General features: G+C 42.9%; 1 protein-coding gene across 3 annotated transcripts in view; it reads right to left on the bottom strand.

The window, feature by feature from the left end:
• CMTR1 (cap methyltransferase 1) overlaps window positions 1-21,004 on the bottom strand; it is a 49,143-nt gene that overhangs the window by 15,606 nt on the left and 12,533 nt on the right. For all 3 annotated transcript variants that reach the window (XM_046005113.1, XM_046005115.1, XM_046005114.1), the window contains exons 4-13: window positions 20,752-20,910; window positions 17,980-18,072; window positions 16,240-16,311; window positions 14,989-15,083; window positions 14,806-14,878; window positions 10,056-10,254; window positions 8,920-9,038; window positions 6,803-6,899; window positions 6,346-6,478; window positions 5,447-5,626 (exon numbers count right to left, since the gene is read on the bottom strand). In XM_046005113.1, coding sequence (XP_045861069.1) covers window positions 5,447-5,626; window positions 6,346-6,478; window positions 6,803-6,899; window positions 8,920-9,038; window positions 10,056-10,254; window positions 14,806-14,878; window positions 14,989-15,083; window positions 16,240-16,311; window positions 17,980-18,072; window positions 20,752-20,910 — 1,220 coding nt within the window. The remainder of the gene's footprint in view (window positions 1-5,446; window positions 5,627-6,345; window positions 6,479-6,802; window positions 6,900-8,919; window positions 9,039-10,055; window positions 10,255-14,805; window positions 14,879-14,988; window positions 15,084-16,239; window positions 16,312-17,979; window positions 18,073-20,751; window positions 20,911-21,004) is intronic.

The following is a 21,004-nucleotide window of genomic DNA, read 5'->3' as shown; positions in this document are numbered from 1 at the left end:
ACCACATGCAAAAATTAATTTCAGGTGGACTACAGACCTAAATGAAACTTCTAGATGAAAACAGGACAATATTTTCATGACTTTAGTGTAGGCCAAGACTGTTTAGGGAAAAAAATCAAATCACTAACAAAATGAAAAAAATGACAAATTAGATTTCATCATCAAAATTTAAAAATTCTAGGCATCTAAACTGAAAGAAAAGTAAGTAAAATTATCTCAGTTCACAGATAACATGACCTTTTATGCAAAATACCCTAAAGATTCCACCAAAAACAATTACAACTAATAAGCAAATTTGGCCAACCTACAGGATACAAAAATCAACACACAAAAACCAGTCATTTCTATACACTAATAATGAACAATCTGAAAAGGATTAAGAAAACAACTCCATTTACAACAGTGTCAAAAAAAAATAAAATACTTAAGAATAAATTAAAGAACTGTAAGACTTGTACACTAAAAGCTACAAAACACTGCTGACAAAATGGAAAAAGACATAAATGAATGGGAAAACATCCTGTGATCATAGATTGGAAGACTCAGTATTGTTAACATGATAATACTATCCAAAGCAATCTACAGATGCAATGCAATCCCTATCAAAATCCCAACAGCAATTTTTGCAAAAACAGGAAAACCCATCCTAAAATTCATATGGCATTTCAAGGGACCCCAAAGCCAAAATAATCTTGAAAAAGAAAAACAAATTGCATGACTCACACCTCCTCCTCCTCTCAAAACTTACTACAAAGCTAGAGTAATCAAAACTGTGGTACTGGCATAAAGACAGACATATTGACCAAAAGAACAGAACAGAGAACCCAGAAATAAATCCTTGCATATATGATCAAATGATTTTCAACAAGGGTACCAAGACCATTCAATGAGGAAAGAACAGTCATTTCAATAAGTGGGTTGGGGAAACTGGATATTTCCATGCAAAAGAATGAAGTTGGTCCCTTACCTTACATCTACAAAAATTAACTCAAAATGGATCAAAGACCTAAATAAAAAAGCTAAAACTATACTCTTAGAAGAAAACCAAGCAAAATGCTTAAGATGTTGGATTCAGTAATGACTTCCTGAATATTACATCAAAAGCATAAGCAATAAAAGAAAAAGTAAATTGAACTACATCAAATTAAAAACTATACACTGAAGGACATAATACACGGGGGAAAAGGCAAAGAAGGAAAGAAAATATTTTCAAATTATATGTCTGATGAGGGATTAATATCCAGAATATATAAAGAACTCCTACAACTCAACAATGAAAACAAACCAATTTAAAAATAGGCAAAGGACTAGAACAGGCATTCCTCCAACGAAGATACATAAATAGCCCAATATAAAAATATGTGCATATCATTCGTGATTAGGAAATGCAAGTCAAAACTACAGTAAGATACAATTTCATACCCATTAGGATGGCTATTATTCAAAAAACAAAAAAAAAACAAAAAAAAGAGACAGACAGACAATAACAGGCACTGATCAAGATGTGGAGAAATCTGGTGGGAATGTGAAATGGGGCAGATGCTGTAAAAAATAGTATGGCAGTTCTTCAGAAGCTGTGCCATTTAAGCAGAATTACTACATGATCCAACGATTCCACTTTTTGGTATATACAGAAAAGAACTGGAAGGGGGGGTTCAGTTACTTGTACACCAATATTCAGAGCAGTATTATTCACAATAGCTAAAATGTGGGAACAATCCAAATGTCCAACAACAGATAAATGGATAAACAAAATGTGGTATATACATATGGAATATATTATTTAGCCCTGAAAGGCTGAAATTCTGACACGTGCTACAACATGATGAATCATGAAAACATGCTAAGTGAAATAAGCCAGACACAGAAGAACAAATATTGCATGATTTCCCCTTATATGAGGTACCTAGACTAGGTATATTTGTAAAGCTATAAAGTATAATAGAGATTACCAGGGGCTTGGGGTGGGGGAAATGGGGAGTTATTGTTTAATAGATACAGAGTTTCTGTTTTGGATGATTAACATTCTGGAAATATACAGTGATGATGGTTCCACAACAATGTGAATGACTATATTTAATGCCACTGAATTATACATTTTTAAAAGGGTCAAAATGGTAAACTTTATGTATATGTAACCACAATTAAAAAAAGATAAAAATTTTTAAACTTCTGCTTATCAAAAGATATCATTAAGAAAATAAATAGGTTAAGTCACACATCAGGACAAAATATTTACAACACACATATTTGAAACTAGACTTGTATTCAAAACACAGAAAGAGTTCCTACAATTTAAGAAAAAGACAAATCAATTTTTAAATGGTCTAAAGAGACACATCATAAAAGAAATATACAAACAGCCAATAAACAAATGAAAAGAGGCTCAACATCATTAGTCATCACAGAAATGCCAATCAAAACCACAAGAGATAACACCTCACATAATGATTATTATGAAAAAGAAAAGAAATAACACATGCTAGGGAGGATGTGGAGAAAAGGGAATCCTTGTGCAGTGTTGGTAGGAATGTAAATTGGTGCACACACTATGGCAAACAGTATAGAATTTTCTCAAAAAATTAAAAATACAGAACTACTACCATAGTCCCAGCAATTCCACTTCTAGGTATTTAACCAAAGAAAACAAAAACACTAATTTGAAAAGCCCATAGGTGCTCCTACGTTCATCACACTATTACTTACAATAGCCAAAATATGGATGCAAGCTGAATGTCTATCAATAGATGAATGGATAAAGAAAATGAATATATATATAACAGAATATTACTTGATCATGAAAAAAGAACAAAATCTTACCATCTACAACCATATGGATGGACCTAGAGGCTATTATGCTATAATAAGTAAAATAAGTAAATAGACAAAGAAAAACAAAAACCATATGACATACTTTATGTGGAATCGAAAAACAAAACAAATGAACAAATAAAAGCAAAACAAAAATGGACTTACAGATACAGACAACACTCTGAAGGTTAAAAGAGGGGAAGGAATTGGGGGAGATGGACAAAATAGGTGAAGGGGATTAAGAGGTACAATATTCCAGTTAAATAAATAAGACATAGGAATATAAAGTACAGCATAAGGAATACAGTTAATAATACTGTAACAACTTTGTATGGTGACATATGGTAACTAGGCTTACTGTAGTGGCCATTTCATATATGTATATAAACAATGAATCACTATGTTGTACACCTGAAACTAATACACTATTCAATTTTAAAAATATTAAAAAAAAACCCGCAATGGTCAAACACTACACCTCTACCAGAATGGCAAAAATGAAAAAGACTAACAATACCAAATGTTGGCAAAGACGTAGAGCAATCAGAATTTCACACTCTGCTGGAGGGTGGATAAACTGGTACAAGCACTTTAGAAAACTGCATGGCATTATTAAAAAGTTAAATACACATCTAACTTATGATCCAGAATTTCTGTTCTTGGATATTTATCTAAGAGAAATGAAAACATCTGTCCATCAAAAGCCCTTCACAAAAGTGTTTTAGCAGCTTTATTCATTAACAGCCCCAAACTAGAAATATAGTATGAGTCCATCAAGAGAGAATAAATTTGGTATGTCCATACAATGGAATACTACTCAGCAACGAAAAGGAACAAACACACACTACAAGAAAGAATCTCAGAAACACTATGGAAAGGAGAAAAAAATATGGACACAAAAGTGTCTATGTATGATTCCATTTATACAAAGTTCTAGAACGCCAAAACTAACCTATGATGATAAAAATAAGAGTGGTTACTTCAGGATTGATGGACAGGGACACAAAGGAATTTCCTGAGGTTACAGTAATGTTGGTTTTTTTTTTTTAATCTTAATAGAAATGTAGGGTACATTAATGTATGCATTTGTCAAAAATGACTGAAGTGTCCACATAAAGATCTACATTTCAATTATGGAAGTATACATCAATCTTTTTAAGAAAAGAAAGAGAACTGGGGCACCTGGATGGCTCAGTTGTTAAGCAGCTGCCTTTGGCTCAAGTCATGATCCCAGGGTCTTGCAATCAAGCCCCGCTTCAGGCTCTCCACTCAACAGGAAGCCTGCTTCTCCCTGTCCTACTCCCCCTGCTTGTGTTCCCTCTCTCACTGTCTCTCTCTGTCAACTAAATAAATAAAATTAAAAAAAAAAAAGAAAGAAAGAAAAGAGAACGGATTTGATATTGGATTGCTTAAACACTGAACTTTTGGGAGCACTGAGAAGTCCAGTTCTTTTTTTTTTTTTTTAAGATTATTTATTCAAGAGAGAGTGGGTGAGAGAACATGAGTGGAGTGGAGGGGCAGGGAGAGAAGCAGACTTGCCGCTGAGCAGGGAGCAGGATGTGGGGCTTGATCTCAGGACCTGAGCGGAAGGCAGACACTTAACTGATGGAGCCTCCTAGGCTCCCCTGAGAATTCCAACTCTGCCATGCATCCACACGCGCTCATAGCAGACGACAACACAGTTCAGCAAAAAGAAGTCCAGAAATGTTACAAAGTCGTGGTTTTGCTGACTCTAGACCACTTCAGCCTGCTTCCTCATGTATAACATGCTGAAGCTCAGCATCTGCTCCACCTTGGTACCTCCCATTATCATCAAGATGAGAGCACTTTGGTGGCAGTACTGTGGAGAGTTAAAATACTGCAGGATGATGGATAAATGGGTAAAGACTTCCTCCGCTGTGATTCTCCAAGGCCACCCATACCTTCAGACTTCTCTGGGAGAAGGGACTGTACCCTTAGAAATGACCTTTTAAACACCTGTACTGATTCACTGCTACTATACAACTCTCCAACGTACCTCCAAAAATTTTTCTCTCAGGCTTGTCCACTTAGAAGACTGAGCCAACTGTTACTACTTTAAATTACTACCAGTAACAAGAAGCGGGGACAGGGGGTGGGAATCAAAGAAGGTTTAAAAAAAACAAAACAAAACAGAACAACATTCAGATCACCCAACTGGGGAATTCATGAACTGGCAAAAAAGCTTTAATACCAGAAACTTCCAAAGCATGCTGCATCCTTGCTTCCTAGCCACCTCCTGTCTCCAAACAGGGAGCTTCACAAGGCAACAACCATGACAGCCTTTCACAAACAGAAGCAATTCAAGAGCAGTCACTCCTGCCTCCAGGAACACAGGACAAGGCTGCTCTCTGTCAGGTTTCACTGTCATCCTCAGGCTCCCATGGGCAGGGCTGTACCAACCAGGTTCCCACTGGCCACACTGGAATAGGGCATGGGAGTAGGATGAGGGTGCCCCAACTCCTCAAAGTCCAAGGAGCTCTGGAACAAGCAGACCAATCCTAGTTACCAATTTTTTAGGACTGACCAAGTGATACTAAGAGCCATTCAGTACTTCGTTCTCTGGTCTTTCTTGATACCCCAGTGGTGTCAGCAAAAAACACCTGGTCTTGCTTACCTCTCGTTGGATCGTATCATGTAGTCAGTAAATTCATGGTCTCCCTTGATCACCTCCAAGGGGACCACAAGGTTGACATCAGAATCGGTGTTCCGCAGCTGGTTGAGTTTAATATTGACTGAGAAGAGGTAATCCCGCACGTCATCTATGCCCACCTTTAGGCCCTTGCACACCACATACCTGGGGGAAGAGACCCTGTCAGTCCACTGAGCAAGGGCTTCTTCCCCCACATTCCTCCTCCCCAAACTCCCCGCTGAGTCATAAAGCTAAACAGACTTAAGTCCATGCACAAAGAACAGGACAGACTCTGCTGCAGAAGTTCAGTTCAATTCTTTCCTTTTTATGTTGGGCTGTATCTCTACCTTCTGTAGTAGTGGTTCCTGCCCTATGCCAGGCCAGCCGCATCACCATCACCAGGGAGTCTGTTAAATTACAGACTTACTTAATAGACTCTCCAGGAATGGGGCTCAGAAAACTGTGTTTTTAACAAGTCACCCAGCAGCTCAGCCTGGCCACAACTTCTCTCACATCACGCAGGAGCACTGCATACTGTGTCCCCACTGGGATAACAACAGTGCCTCTGGTTGGCAGCCCCCTTTACCTTGCCCAGCCCATGTCCCTCCAGGTGCCCCTTCTTCTGGTCACCTTCTCCTTCCTGGACCAAGCCAAGGATCCCCCACCTAAGTGTGCGGAATCAGGCTTGTGGAGAAGGAGGCAGAGGCTGAAGTGGCACACCACAGAACCATGAGGGTCAGAATCCAGACTCCTACTGGTTCTAACTACATCCTTAAAAATCAGGGTTTTAATGAAACTTGAGTAGTTATGCCAGAGATGCAGCAGGATGTGCTGTTCTAACACGTAGTCAACTAGTCGGATTAGAACGGAGAGGAAAGCCTCACCTCTCTGAGTTGGCAGGACGGCTGGTAATCGGCTTAAAGAGACACACTCGCTCGAAGCAGCAGTAGAGCAAGTAGATGAGCCCCACACTGAATGGTGTGAATAGGTCAAAGGTTTTACAGATGAAATGGCCTCCTAGAGTCGAGCAAAAACACCAACAGCAGTCAGTGGGTTCTATCCCAGGAGGTGGTAAGGTAACCTCAGGGAGTAAATATGACAAAGCCAAGGACCCACTGCCTGGGCCCATTAAAGGAGGCAATTTAAGGGGAAGACTCAGCTTTCGAGGGGCTTCTGGGGCTTCTATAGCATGTACTCCCCTAAATTCCTCATTTAGCCTCATTTAGTCACCTGAGATAAGCAAGGGTTTTTTTGTTTGTTTTATTCCCAAGCCCTGTACATGCTCTTGTCCAATAGGGCCTCTAATGGGTCTTAGGCCGGGAGACAGATGAGAAGTGTCACCTGTTCGGACAACAGATAGCGCCATGAGGAACTGACAGAGCAGCAGCTGCTTGCTGAGGATCTCTTGCAGGTTCTCCTGCCCCTCTACAGAGAAACCCTGAAATGAGAGGGTAAGAAGCAGAGTAGGAAAGAGACACAATGAGGACTTCATTCATCCCTACTCCATCCTCACTGAGACGTCTTCAAGTGTTTTCATTGACTTCCACCATCTGACTGATACAGACACAGCTCAGCGTTTAATTTATTTTGGCACAGTCGTATGGCACCTCATGAGTGAAGTCAGCACTAGGACCCAGGCCTGACTACTAGAATAGGGCCTTCCTTCTGCTTCATCACTCCCAGGGGATAGAACCAAGTCTACTTTTTCAAGGACACGGTCCAAAAAACTGTAAAACCCGTGTGGGAATCCAGGGGAAGAGTAAGGGAGGATGGAGGCAAAATACTGGCTGGTCTAGGCCAACTACAAGCTAGGAAACAGAATACCCTGTTCAGCCCAAGAGCCACGGAGTGGTGTGACGGCTCTGCCTGGGCTTACTCAGCCACTGTGCTGATCACCGACCAGGCCCCAGTATGGTGACAGAAGAAAAGTTAGCTCAACTCTTGTCACAGTAATCTCTCTTTCTCTGCTGACCAAAACCCCCTTCCTGTCTCAAGACCATGGAGCCTCTCCCTCCAGCTGGCAGGGCCTCTGGCCAGGGTGTTTGTTCAAAGAATGTGCCTTCCTGTTCCTCAAGTGGTCTCCCTGCCTGTGAGATGCCAACAGGGAGCAGAGAGTCAAGCTCACACAGAAGTAAATGAGGCCAGTGGCTAGAGGAGCAGGGGAGAGGAGAGCTGCTGTTTACTGGCCACAGTGTTTCAATTTCACAAAAAGAAAAAAAGCAGGGTAATCTGTTTCAAAAAATGGGGGACATACTTAATACTACTAAACTGTATACTTAAAAATGGCTGAGATGGAACATTGTGTATGTTTTTTATCACAATTTTTTTAAACAATAAAGGAGGCTGACCTCCGTTGAGCTAGCTCCAGCCAGACCAGGTCTCCCTCACTCAGTCCTACGACAGTAATAGCTAACTGACTCAGAGTCCAAAATTGTTTAGCCATGTCCTCCAGATTTATAAATTTTTCTCAAAATGCATGTCCATTTGTAGGGTCAATCAAAAAAAAAAAAAAAAAAAAAAAAAAAAAAAAAAGCCCAAGTCACCAGTCTATATTGCCTAAGCAGAAAGACAACCCTCGAGTTTGCACTCTGACTACCAGCCACATGGCACTAACGGCCTCGAAAGCACCATTAGGCCCCCACGTCAGCTCAGCAGCAGCAGTCCCCCTTCCCTTTATCCCCAAGCCTGCCTCTCTGCTGTTCCCTGCTGTGCACAATGCTTTGGTAAGACAGGACATCTTCAGATCCTGTGCTGGCATCCTGCCTGTTCCTTCACCTTTCCACATTGTTACTGCTTAAAAGGCCACCCAAGGACCTCTGAGGCTCTTCTCAATTCTAGCCATGTGACACTGGAGCAATTACCACATTCTCTGTCCTTCCTCTTAGAGGAAGTAGCGGCCCTCTGCAGAAAAGACTACCGGCAGCATCATAATGGGATGCCCTCTGTACCTCAAGCAGTTGCCCAAAGAACAAGGATCCCTGAATATTCACTTGAGCCCAACCACTGACCTCCAACCAGAGCCTCCTGTGGGTTCCCCCAAGCTGCTGCCTTTGGTTTTCTGGTCATCTGTCAGCCATCCAGAGGCTTAGGGGTATAAGGACAGCCTCTACCAGGAAACACACCCAGGTGACAAATGATGGAAATGTTCTTCCCAATTACTTTTGCCTAGTCCATTGCGGTCATGGTTTTCACCTACCATCTCTTACAGCCAACCAAGGACCTCTGAGGAAGTGAGCTAAGAATCCACTTGCTCCAAGCAAAGATGTCCACAACATTACAATGTTGACAAAAGAATCACTGAAAATGTGTGCAAAAAAAATAAAAACATACATCACACACCCTACTATCTGAATAGTGAACCACCACCCTCTGGGGCAGCAAAGGACCAAATAAAACAAAATAAGCCTCTAACATGATAAATCCCTAAAGCATCACCCTATGGAGAAAAGGTCACCTACCCCATCGGCCATCAGAAAGTGGACTCCCTTGCGATCTGTGTTATCCAGGACAAAATTCCGAAAAGCAGTGATGTTCTCCGGGCGGGTGATATCTCCATCTCCATCGATCCCACCTTCACCTGGCAGGGCACAAGATTCACATTCAGCTTATCCACCCCCTGCATCCCAGGAGCTGGGACACAAGCACTCTGGGGCTGAGAACACAGGTTCTCCTTGAGGACCAGGAGAAAACGCCCTGTGGGAAGCAAATCACTGCAGGATCTATCCTGCCAAGCTGCCTTGTAGTGATTCACCAAGAGGCAAAAACAGGGCCCTGCTATAATAGAGCAGAATTCAAAAAGAGTTGCCCAGTGAAGAGTCACCAACTGAAACAGAGGAGCTTCCTCTCCAAGACTGAAGCTGTGTTTAAAGCACCAACATAGGGGCGCCTGGGTGGCTCAGTGGGTTAAAGCCTCTGCCTTCAGCTCGGGTCATGATCCCAGGGTCCTGGGATGGAGCCCTGCATCCGGCTCTCTGCTCAGCAAGGAGCCTGCTTCCTACTCTTTCTCTGCCTGCCTCTCTGCCTACTTGTGATCTCTATCTGTCAAATAAATTAAATCTTTTAATTAATAAATAAATAAATAAAATAATAAAGCACCAACATTTAGAAACCAGTATCACTTTTTAAATAAGAACTGTTACGAAAGAACTTGGGATTTGCTGCCAAATTACAGCAATCAAGAAAGAGTGGAGGGGACTGTGTGGGGCTGCTGAGCTGTCTGTTACCCAGTGCGTTCCACACCCAGTGCACAGTGCCGGAGACGGGCATGGGGTTTGTATTTGTTAATAACTCTGCCAATTCTCAGCTGGAGATCAGGCAGTTTCATTATCTCCTGTCACCACAAGAGAAGAAAAGAGGATTTAATATGGTTTTGATGAGAGTTTGCCTTGTGGAGTGTTTAACCTGCATCCTACAGGCCTGGGTAAAGAGAGACAGTCTAGAGGGAACCAAGATCTTCACGACATGGACTGGAAACCCCAGGCTGAGGGACCCAGTAAAGGAAACATGCCCAGTGGATAATAACTGCTTCTGACCTAGAGTCCCCACAGAGGACAGTCTCCCATTCCCCCCAGGACCTCCTCCTCCGTGTCCTTACCATAGTAGGGTTCGAAGAGTTCACTCGAGGCCGAGTAGAAGTCCTCCAGTTTGAAGTCATTAGGGCCCTTCAGAGTCATTCCAAAGCCCTTTGCATGCCACTTCTTCCTCCACAGCACATACTCCGAGAAACCGCCTGGGCCTGCACAGACGTCAGCAAAGTATAGAAGCTCAGCTTCCCGGTCCTTTACCAGTGGTTTCTGCAAAGGCAAGTGGAGGACAAGGGAGGAAGGGAAAAAGTCTGGCTCAATGGGGAACAGGAAGGAGAATGCAGGGGGAGTAAAATGAGCCTTTCAACAAGCACAGTGCAGAGCTCCCGCCAGGGCCACAACACCCAGGAGACGTACCCTCTGCAGTCCCTGCCCTCTGGAGTTGTCCATCCCTACTTCAAAACATCCCTGGTGCCCTCAACCATAGGACCCAGCTCAGACTCCTAATAAAAGCATCTTTTTTTTTTTCTAATAAAAGCATCTTAATAGGAATCTGAGCATGCATTTTTATTTCTCAGAGTCTTTTCCTTACCATATCCTGCCTTACAAGAGTCCCACTGAGCAGACTAGATGCTGTATCCCCCACTTACAGAGAAAAAAAGACACCAAGACACAAAGCAAACTGTTCACAGCCTGCATCCAAGAAAGCTTATTCAGAATCCAGTCAGCCTGACTGCTAGACTCAGGTCTTTCCATCCAAAGCCTGAGGGGCTCTAACATCTCCCCCTCCCAATCACAGGGCCTACCTTTCCAAACCACAGCCTTTGCTTCCCTTCTCTTCCTTCTCAACTCTCCCTACTTTTTTCCAATTAACTTTTTATTTTGGAATAATTTTAGAGTTACAGAAAAGCTGCAAAGACAGAGTTCTCATATACTCTTCATCCAGATTCTAATTCTGTTGACATCTTACCTGGCCATTTGTCAAAACTAAGAAACAAACATTGGTACACTATTAACTAAATTCGACTTTATTCGGGTTTTTATTAGTCTTTGTTTTGTCCCAGAATCCAATCCAAGATACCACAGTGCACTGAGTCTCCTCCTTTTTGCAGTCTCTTCTCCTGCCTTTGCACCTCTGTGGGCCAGGTGCATGGGGCGGCGGTGCAGAGGTGGAGGCCGACAAGGCAGAGGGTGAAGGAGACACTGGTGTGCAGCCCCCAGAGGGCCTGCCCAGCTCAGAAATAACTACATTACAATCATCATTTGAATTTTTACTGGATTACAGATTTGGTCACTCCAGTACCTTTTAACTCTTAATCTGAAAGTTGAACCCAGCACTGGCCCATGCTGTGTTTCCCTTCTATATACCTGGTCGTAGAGGGTGAATTTTACTTGTCCCGACCTGGCTCCAAGGCACAGTGGACATGCCATCTGCACTGGTGACAAGAAGAGGCTGAGCTCTAGAGCAGATGACTAAAGAGGACCCTGAGGAACATCCAGTGAGAAGGAGCTTAGGCAGCTCAGCCCTCCCTCTCCATAGGTTTGTCATGGCTGAGTACTTGTCCAGAGTTCTGTAACTGCTAGATAAAGATCAGAAAGCTTTGGGGGAAGGTTTTAAGAAAGAAATGGAAAATACTAATGTTCACAATCTCATCACTTTCTGGGTGAAAAGGGCCCTGCCTCTGATGATAGCTATCCAGCTTCATCAAAACAGTGAAGAAGTCTCTGGAGAAACCGACTTTAGCTAAAAATAAACTTCATCATCCTATGACAAGCCCACCCAGGCATGCAAAGATGTATCAGTCCTTGCTCTTCTTTCCCACCAATCTAGCCCAGTATTCTTTGTTCCTGAGCCATCAATTATTCATATTTTTGGATTATATTCATTTGCACACACAAAAAAAGACCTAACGGCATTTGCTGAGAACATTATGTAGCATTTTCTAGGCAGCACAGTGGCAAGGAGGCAAGAGTCACAAGTTTAAGATCTGCACACACTGGGAAGAGGAAAAACAACGTTCCTCACCACTGGCCATACCTAGTCCAGGCTGTAAGCTTTCCCAGCGAGCTGCTGGCTCAGGAAGGCTGGGCGAAGGAAGGAAAATGAATCAATGAAATGAAAGAATATCACCTCCAAAAAGAGGGCATAAGTATGATTTCATTCTTTGATTTCAAGACATGTGGCCCTCACAGGTCACGGCCAGAAGGTCTTTTCATAGAAAGGACAGCTGGAGTTCTCACCTCTGCCACTTACTGGCTGTGCAGTTAAGGGCAGCATACAATTCACGCCTTTAAGCTTGAGCTCCCTCAACTGTAAATTGGGACTAATGTAGGTTCTCAAGGCTATTGTGGGATTAAAGTACCATATGTCAAAGACGGTTATAAACTGTAAATACTAAACAAACATAAGATGATACAATATTCAACTAGATCAAATTCCTTGGAGTCAAAATTCTTGTCCTTTTCCATCACCTCATGCAGTACTCATGCTCAGTGGGTACTTTGTAAGTGCTATCTAATTTCTTCTAAGATGCCACTGCAATTCTAAGATCCACATTCAGTTTTTGTCTCCTGTAAGGCTTCACGGACAACATCTACTTACCTCAGCAATATCCCCAAGCACACAAAGCCCACACATAATGTTATGGTTTATTATAGGCTAGCATATCCCCAAAGAATCTAAACTCCCTTCTTTCCCTTGTCTCTTCCAATTCTTGTTTATAACTTGTTTCCCTACATAGTCTCTTCTCTCCTTTTACCACAACCCACAGAACCAGAATGCCAGTGAAAAACTTCATAATACCCCACCTCCCACCTCCCCACACTGCCCAGGCTTCAAGTTCTCCATGTTCTTCTAAAACTTCCCTGATCCAAGAATTACTGAGACCCTAGCAAACCCTTCAGCCACTCACATCTCTGCGGGTGACTATACTAGAGCACTCTGCTCACCTGAAAAACACACTCTGGTCCTCAGGGGAAAACAGAGATGAAAAGAGAGAAGAAAACAGTAGGGGCTGGAGAGAAATCACTTCCTATAGTGGAGTGCAGAGAAACATCTCTGAAAGGGCAATTCTCCGTGGCCACTAACAATCAGTTCAGGTCCAGAAGGTGCCTGAAGCATTACAAACACAGCTACCTTTTCCTATGTAACTAACATCTCCACCCTTGACCTGAATGGTACAACCCTGGTGCCTCCTTCACTTTCCTGACAGCAAAAGACAATAACCAGATCCCAGCTGCTAGAGGCGTTTACAATCAAAAGCCCAAAATGATGTGGCTTCCCAGCAGCCTGACAGAGCTCCTCTGCCAGGCAGGGGTTTAAAGGAAATCATTTGGAGCTCAGAAAATTAAACCAACATTATATCAACCTAATTTTCTCAAGATGCTAACTCCAAGAGGCCTTTTGTGCTGCCTGCTGGTCCTGGAAAACAGGGAGGGACACCTGGGGGAGAGAAATGACTATGGGCTGGAGGGGTCCACATGCCAGTTTTGCCAGCATGGAGGGAAGCAGTAAGGGAGGTGAAATTAAAACATTAAAGAACTTGGAAAATAAGTTCCTTTAGCGGGTGGATAATCAGGGGCCTAGTGGAAGTAGAGTGAAGCAGAAACAGGTTTGGGAACAACTGGCTCCTAGCCCGTCACTGTCAAAGAGAACTAACTTTTAGGACTGAGTGAAAGTGCTTTGAAACTCTGAAGGGAATGCTAGAATGAAATTTCCTTTATTCTCTATCATTATGGTGTGCCTGTGTACAGAGAAATGAGATGGAGCACAGTAGAAAATCATTTTGCTCTACCACTTCTTGGGAAGGGCCAAAATCTAATAATTATGATCCCACATGAAACTGGTTCAAAAGGGCAGAAAGGGAAAGTGGTCACATCTGAAATCACAGATCTTAGAACTGGAACAGATCCTAAAGGCCTCTGGTGCTACCTCAACCCTCTGACACGATAGTAGGGCTAATTTCAGGGATGAGGCAGCTGAAGCCCAAAAAAGGGATGAACTTAAGTGATACCACCTACAGTGTAAGTGCTGTACTTCCTGCCCCACAACCCGTCACTGAACAACACAGCCTAGATTTTCAGACAGGATACTGATTTTAAACGGACCAGTGAAAGGACCCAGATGCTTACATTTCATTCAATACTCATATCACATTTCCCCAAGCACTCCCTTCTATTACCAGCCACAGCACACAAATCAGATGATGTCACAGGTTTGAATTTGGAAAACAAGCTCACTATAAAGACTACATACTCATCCTGGCAGCAACTGGCCTCCACAGAAAGGCTTTATAAACATCCCCACCCCACACCCATGCCAGTTCTCGAATCCACCAGAACTTCCAGAACCTAAATGCCACAGGGGAAGGGATTCCATCTATCTCATTCAAAATTATATTCCTGGTGCTCAGCACATGGATAAATACATGTTTGATGGATACAGGAGGAAGGCCCACGCTCTATCTCTTACCCTCCTCCTCCCTGCTCCCTAGGCCTACAGATGTCACAACTGCTGACTTTGCCCAGAAATGTCCCTTTGCCACTGCTGTAAGCCCTACCCTCCTCCATCTGGGGTGAGCAGCAGGATCTGCAGAGTTGGGGGCTACAATTCTGGGCCTGAAGCCCTAGAGACAACCGCTTACTGGAGCATCCCTGGGACCATAGGAAGCACCATGGGACCTAATTTGAGAAGCTCAAAGCAAAATCTCTTTCTCACATAGCAGGAATAGTCTCCAGACATTGCACAAATGGCAATTTCTAGGCCACTGAAGCGTAAGCCCATTTAGCACTATGAATTCAGACAAAGAATTTTGTTCTCACCCCACAAGAGTCCCGTGGATTTGTAAACATGCGATCAAACACAAAATCCATGTTAGCCATCTTCATGGCCGCCCTGCAATAAAGACGGAAAAGCACAACTCAATACACCAGATGTATGGAAAGCTATGAAAAGGTGGAACAGTGGATGTCAGGGGAAGGGAGAGGTGGGCAATGTCAGCAAACCTGTTTAGGAAGAAGACTCCTCGGATCATCTCGTAGGGATTGGCCCGGGTCCGAGCTCGCCGCATCTCCTCCCCATCCAGGACATCGAACACACTCTGCCCAGGGAGAGTCAGAACCTTAAGGTGAGCATCACCCTCCAGGAAGGGACAGGGGACTTAAGAGCTTAAGGAGCCCATCTCAGCCCTTGGAAGAGCTACAATACCGCCGCATCCCAGCTCTGAAATGACCAGTTGTGCGACCCTAGACAAACTGCTCAATCTCTCAGACCCTCAACTACCTCACCTGTGAAGTGGTAAAAAATAAATGATAAATAAAATGTATTTATCATGTATTTATATATCCCTGAAAAATGGTTAATAAATGGCACCTGTAGGTAGGCACAAAGCCACCTGTTGGCATCACAAATCCTCAGAGCAAATCTGTTTCTCCAGTCCAGCAGCAACTTTCCAAGGGACCAGAGTACTGATAGTAAGGCTCACTGAGAGGGCAAAGCAAACCAAAACCAGTGTTTTGTGATGGCACCTACCCACACAGTAAGGATTCCTTCTCCCTTATTCTATTTTCTCCCTGAGAAAAAAAAGCCTCACTTCACCAGAGTTCCAGTCACCTTAAGGATATTTCTAACCCTCTGCCTACAAAAAAAATTTCGTGAGGCTGGTCTGAGGATTCTTCTCTAACCATTTCTTCCTCAGAGCTTCCCTGGCTCATCCTGCCCTGGGCCATATACTTCCTGACACAAACTCACACCAAAAGCTATCAAGGAAAGACTAACATTTGCCCAGCATGTCAGGAGCTTCACGCTGACTATCCAATTTAATTCTCAAAACAATCCCGGGAAGTATTTTCTCCCCATTTTACAGATGAGGAAACTTCAGAGCAGCTAAAGCAACTGACCCAAGGTCACACAGCAAGAAAGCTGCAAAGGGCCTAAATTCACAAGGATGTGAATTCAGGTCTACCTGACACTAAAGAATCATTCCAAACTTTTCACTACACCACGCCCCCTCAGGACTGCGATGGACCAACCCACTGAGGTTAAGTGGAGCCTTTCCTGGCTACTGACCACAGGAAGTGCAAAATACTACAAGTCCCCAGGAAAAGGATACATTGGAGAAATGCAGCAAGCCACACATCTCATCTCCAAGAAAAATCTTAGCTAAACTTCAGTCCCCCACCCCCAACCAATTCAAAAGAACTGTAAGAGCCCAGCACATGCCCTCACATAAGGTATTCCAGCCCCACAGGCCTTACCTTACACTGCAACACACTGTGAAGCAGCTCTTCCCCACAAAACTCTGTCTCATCTTCAATAATCATCTTTCTCTACAGAAAGAAGAAAATAATCAATAATGACTACGTATGACTGCAGTTGGGGGAATGAATGGAGAAATGAGGGTTCTAAGTGAGTAGAGCAAGAAGGGGCTTGAGTCTCTGCCAAGAACATCAATCCCTGAGGGGCAGGAAAGAGAAAATCCTAAACCCCTCTGGCTGTACTCCAGATGGCTGGGAGATGAAGCAGCCCCCTGGGCGCTCTGACTAGAGCACCATATGGATATGAGACTCATGAATGCTGAGGCTGAGAAAGCACACAGGAAGGAAACATTCAAGCTGTCTGCCCCCAGAGCATGGAGGCAGAAGGATGGGGACTGCCCTTAAATGACAGAAACCTGTCCTTCAACCAGGAAGCCTCTTGATCTGTAAGGGGTACAACTGCACTGACCTGGCAGCATCAGAGATAACGAGGGCTCAAGAGACCCTCACAGGGGTGTCAAATCAAACCTCATGGCTCAGTGAGGCTATCTCTAAACCAACGATGCTCAAACTTGGGTGTTCTCAGGTTTTACACGTTTCAAAACCACTAAGGACCCCAAGAGCTTTTGTTTATGTGGGGGATATAAACAGAGCAACATTTATTATTAGAAACTAAGACAATTTATTCAGTGTTAAAGGACACATTATCTTAACATAAATATTTTTATGAAAAATAACTATATTTCCCAAAAAAACTTTTAATGAGAAGAGCAGCACTGTTTTTCATTTTTATAAATCTCTTACTATTTGGCTTAATGTAAGATGGCCAGACTCTCCTCTCTGCATTTGCGTTCAACTGGTTGTGATACAGCCTCTAGAAGACTCCACTGGAACTTGTGAGAGAATGAGTGAAAAAAAGCACGTAAATTTCCAGTACCATTATGAAAATAACTTTGACCCTGTAGAGCCCCTGAAAGGGTCTTGGGAGATACCCAGGGGGCCCTACACTTGGAGAACTGCTCTCTAGACCATACTGACTTGGTAGCTATGTACTTTATTCGTAGTTTTCCAGAAGGAGATTAAAAAATTCCCTTTGGAACAACTCCCTCATTATTTTTCTGTGGACAGGGACAGTGTCTTTTCATCTACCTGGAACAGTGCCCAGCAGTGACCAGAATATACACAAATGTGTAATAAGCTACTCTAAAAAGCATCCATGAGGAAGACAGAAGTTATGCATTTTGTGCTGCCTTGCAAGTTAAATGACTAGGAGGAAAAAACGCTGTCACATCTCCCAGGGGCATACCTGTAAACCCCTTGACACACCATCTTTTTTTTTTTTTTTTTTTTTTTTTAAATGAGATGGGAGAGGGGCAGAGGGAGAGAGAGTCTTTTTTTTTTTTTTTTTTTAGATTTATTTATTTGACAGAGAGAGATCACGAGTAAGCAGAGAGGCAGGCAGAGAGAAAGGAGGAAGCAGGCTCCCCGCTGAGCAGAGAGCCCGATGTGGGGCTTGATCCCAGGACCCTGAGATCATGACCTGAGCCAAAGGCAGAGGCTTAACCCACTGAGCTACCCAGATGCCCCGACACACCATCTTGATAGAACTTTATTCTTGCCAGTAATGTCAGATTCACATTTTTCTTATGCTATGAGTATACATACATACACAATGGACTCAAGGAGAAAAGTCAGGAGGTAAGTGCCAAGAATTCAGGGTACATTTTCTTGAAGTCCTACCTTTCCCACAACCATCCAATCGCTCATTTCCTGAGTGTCAGGAATTTCAGTGGTACATTCTGGAAACCATGACACCTGCTCACAGGCACTGGGCTACAAACAAAAAAGAAGAAAGTAAGTCGGGGAAGATGGCCATCAGAGCTATGCTCCAACTTACAAGGGCCTCCCCAAAACAATCAAAAGGGATTCAGACAGATGGAAGGGTCTGGGAAGCTGAGGCCAAATGTGCTGGTCAGACATGAGAACTGAGCCAGGATACTGAGAGTTAACTTTGGAAGGCCAGCTACAATTCTAGTCTGAATCTTAAGAAACTTCCCAAACCTTCAAAGTTTCTTTCGTTTGTTCCAGTATTATTTCATAGATATGTAATGGGCTAAGTACTCAGAATGCAGTTAAAATGACATGATCCTTAATTGAAAGGGCCTACAATAAGACAACTAGGGACACAGAGAAGTACACACAGGATATAAGTCTATGAAAAGGTAATTATACCAGGACGACCCAATGGCAATGAGTCTCATCTCCAATGCCCTTTAAAGTATTAGTCACAAATAGGATTCCTTGCCTATTCAATCCCAGAGCAGAAACTGGCATCTCAATGGTGCTTTCTCTTAATTTTTGAATTACATTATACATAAGAAATATCTGCAGTCTTTTTTTTTAAAGATTTTATTTATTTTTAAGTAATCTCTACACCCAATATGGGGCTCGAACTTACAACCCCGAGATCAAGAATTGCATGCTCCATCAACTTAGCAAGCCAAATACCCCTCCGCAGTCCTTTAAAAAATACTGATAACAAGGCCTCACCCTCAGAGTATATGATTCTGTCAGTCTGAGGCAGAAACTTGGTATAATCACATTTTTTTAGAAGACCCCAGATGATTCTAATGTGCAGCCAGGACTATGTTCACTGGGCTAGAGACACAGATTATAAAACCTAAACAGGTGGCTAACCTGCATGGCAGCTCTACCCAATGCCTCCCAAGCAAGTATGGGAACGGGATTCACCATTGCAAACTGAAGCAATGTGATTAAAGGTAATATTACATGCTCTGAAAGGCATAAAATGGTAACACAATGCAAGGTCTTGAGGGCAAGCCAACCATCAACAACACAGAAAAAGTTTAAAAGAAAATTTACAGAAGCCTTTTTGTCAATGAATCTGGCAGTGAATCACGGCTCCCCCTCCTCCAGCCTAATCCATCACCTTTAACCATTTATAAATGGTTATAAGTTATAAACTCTATGGGAAAAAAAGCTCATGTACACTTGAGCTCCAAAGGGATGTCCCTTTGGAGAGAGTAAGCAGACTCAACTTCTCCACAGAAGCATGAACACTAGGAGCAAAAATGGACTGCAAAGTGCTGTCTGTAAACAGTCAAACCTTGCCCTCATAATCCTGTGCTGCAGAAGCCACCAGGCACTTCCTCTGCAGTGACTGGACAGTCACCTGAGGCAACACGGATTCCTCTCCCTCAAAGAAGTGGATACCAACTAATAGTTAAGACAAACTCTTAACCAAGAAATAGAGCATCTTTTGTAGGAGAAAAATTAATACACGGTAAATGACAATTAGGACAGCCTTACCTCAAAAAGGAATTTCAATAGCCTGTCTCCATGAAAAATAGAGATTTTTATGGGCAAATTTGAAACTTTGAGTTTAGCTAAGTTCTAATTCTGCCCCACTATGAGGATGGGGACTCTTACTGGTTTTCATACAAATGAGGGCCCAAAAAGCACCAAGAATTTCTGAGGTAAAAACCTACATCTAGGACCCAATTACAAATATTTACCCTATTCTTCACTGTCTCATCTGCTATTCTGCTAGTCTCATCTCCTCACAACTAAAAGGCAACACAGCAGGGCTACCCCCAGAAGCCATTAGCTCCTGGCTTGTCAGCATCTTATTCTGAAGCCTTATTAGGTTTTTATCATGTGCAATTCACGGGAATTCTTTCCTGAACTGGAACATCAGACAGACCATCAGACAGACAAATAAAATATCAATTCTCCAGAGTTCACAGCTACATGTGAAGCTCAACTACACCAGCTACATAGAAGACTAGACATTTGCGTTCATTTTCTCTAGCTTCAACTCTATAATGGCAATATTTCATCATTATTTTTAGTTGTTTCACTATACCTACTTGGAATTCTCTGTGAAATAAGAGAGGACATATACAAATGAATAAAAGTAAAATATCAACATCATCTGTGCCATGAAAAAGGATATGAGTCTCTTTTGGTAGTTAGGTTCAAACAAACTGGTACCCAAGCAGATAAGCAGATTAAAGCCACACCAGGAAAGCTATACAGTATAAATAAACACCTACACATAGCTTGGGTGTCATAAAGCTGTAGAGGTATAGGACCTTAGAGGGCACCTAATCCAGTCACTCACCCAATGGGGGAGCAGGTCCTCACTCAACCACTTTGAATCCTTTCAGCAGAGGGAACTCATTGCCTTATGAGGTACCTTAGCCACTAGTGGAAAGGCATATCTATTAAAGTTCTTTGTGGAACCAAACTCTGCCTTCCAGCATCTTCTACTCACAGTCGTTAACAGAAAATAAATCCACAGCCTAGCATATCTCCCTCAGTTTATCTCTTCTGTTTCTATTCTGGACACCCCCAGTACCTTCCATGTAAAACCTCAGTTCCAATTCCCACTGTTTCTGGAGATTTCTAGTTTGTTAACATGGCTACTTAGAGCCATGCACATGAAAACACAAGCTGGCCTTCCTGTCTCCTCCTCCCCTCACCAGTTACCTCTGGCTCATCTCGCCAGTCCACATTCAGCTCTTGATCAAAGCCCTGCAGTGTCAGACCCAAGCCTCTTCGGCCTTTCTGATTAGAGGCCTCAACGATGTCCTTCCGACCCTGGCTGTATTTACCCAATCCTTCACCTTCCCTGAAGCCCATCTTGGCCTGAAAAAGAGATAAAATAATTATATAAATAAAGAGATAATAACAGAGCACTTGCATAAACCAGCAGACATTTACTCAGCCCCTACCACGTGTC

This window comes from Meles meles, chromosome 5, assembly GCF_922984935.1.
Source record: "Meles meles chromosome 5, mMelMel3.1 paternal haplotype, whole genome shotgun sequence".
NCBI lineage: Eukaryota > Metazoa > Chordata > Mammalia > Carnivora > Mustelidae > Meles > Meles meles.
Note: the sequence above shows the minus strand (reverse complement) of the source record. Positions and strands in the feature narration are given on the sequence as shown.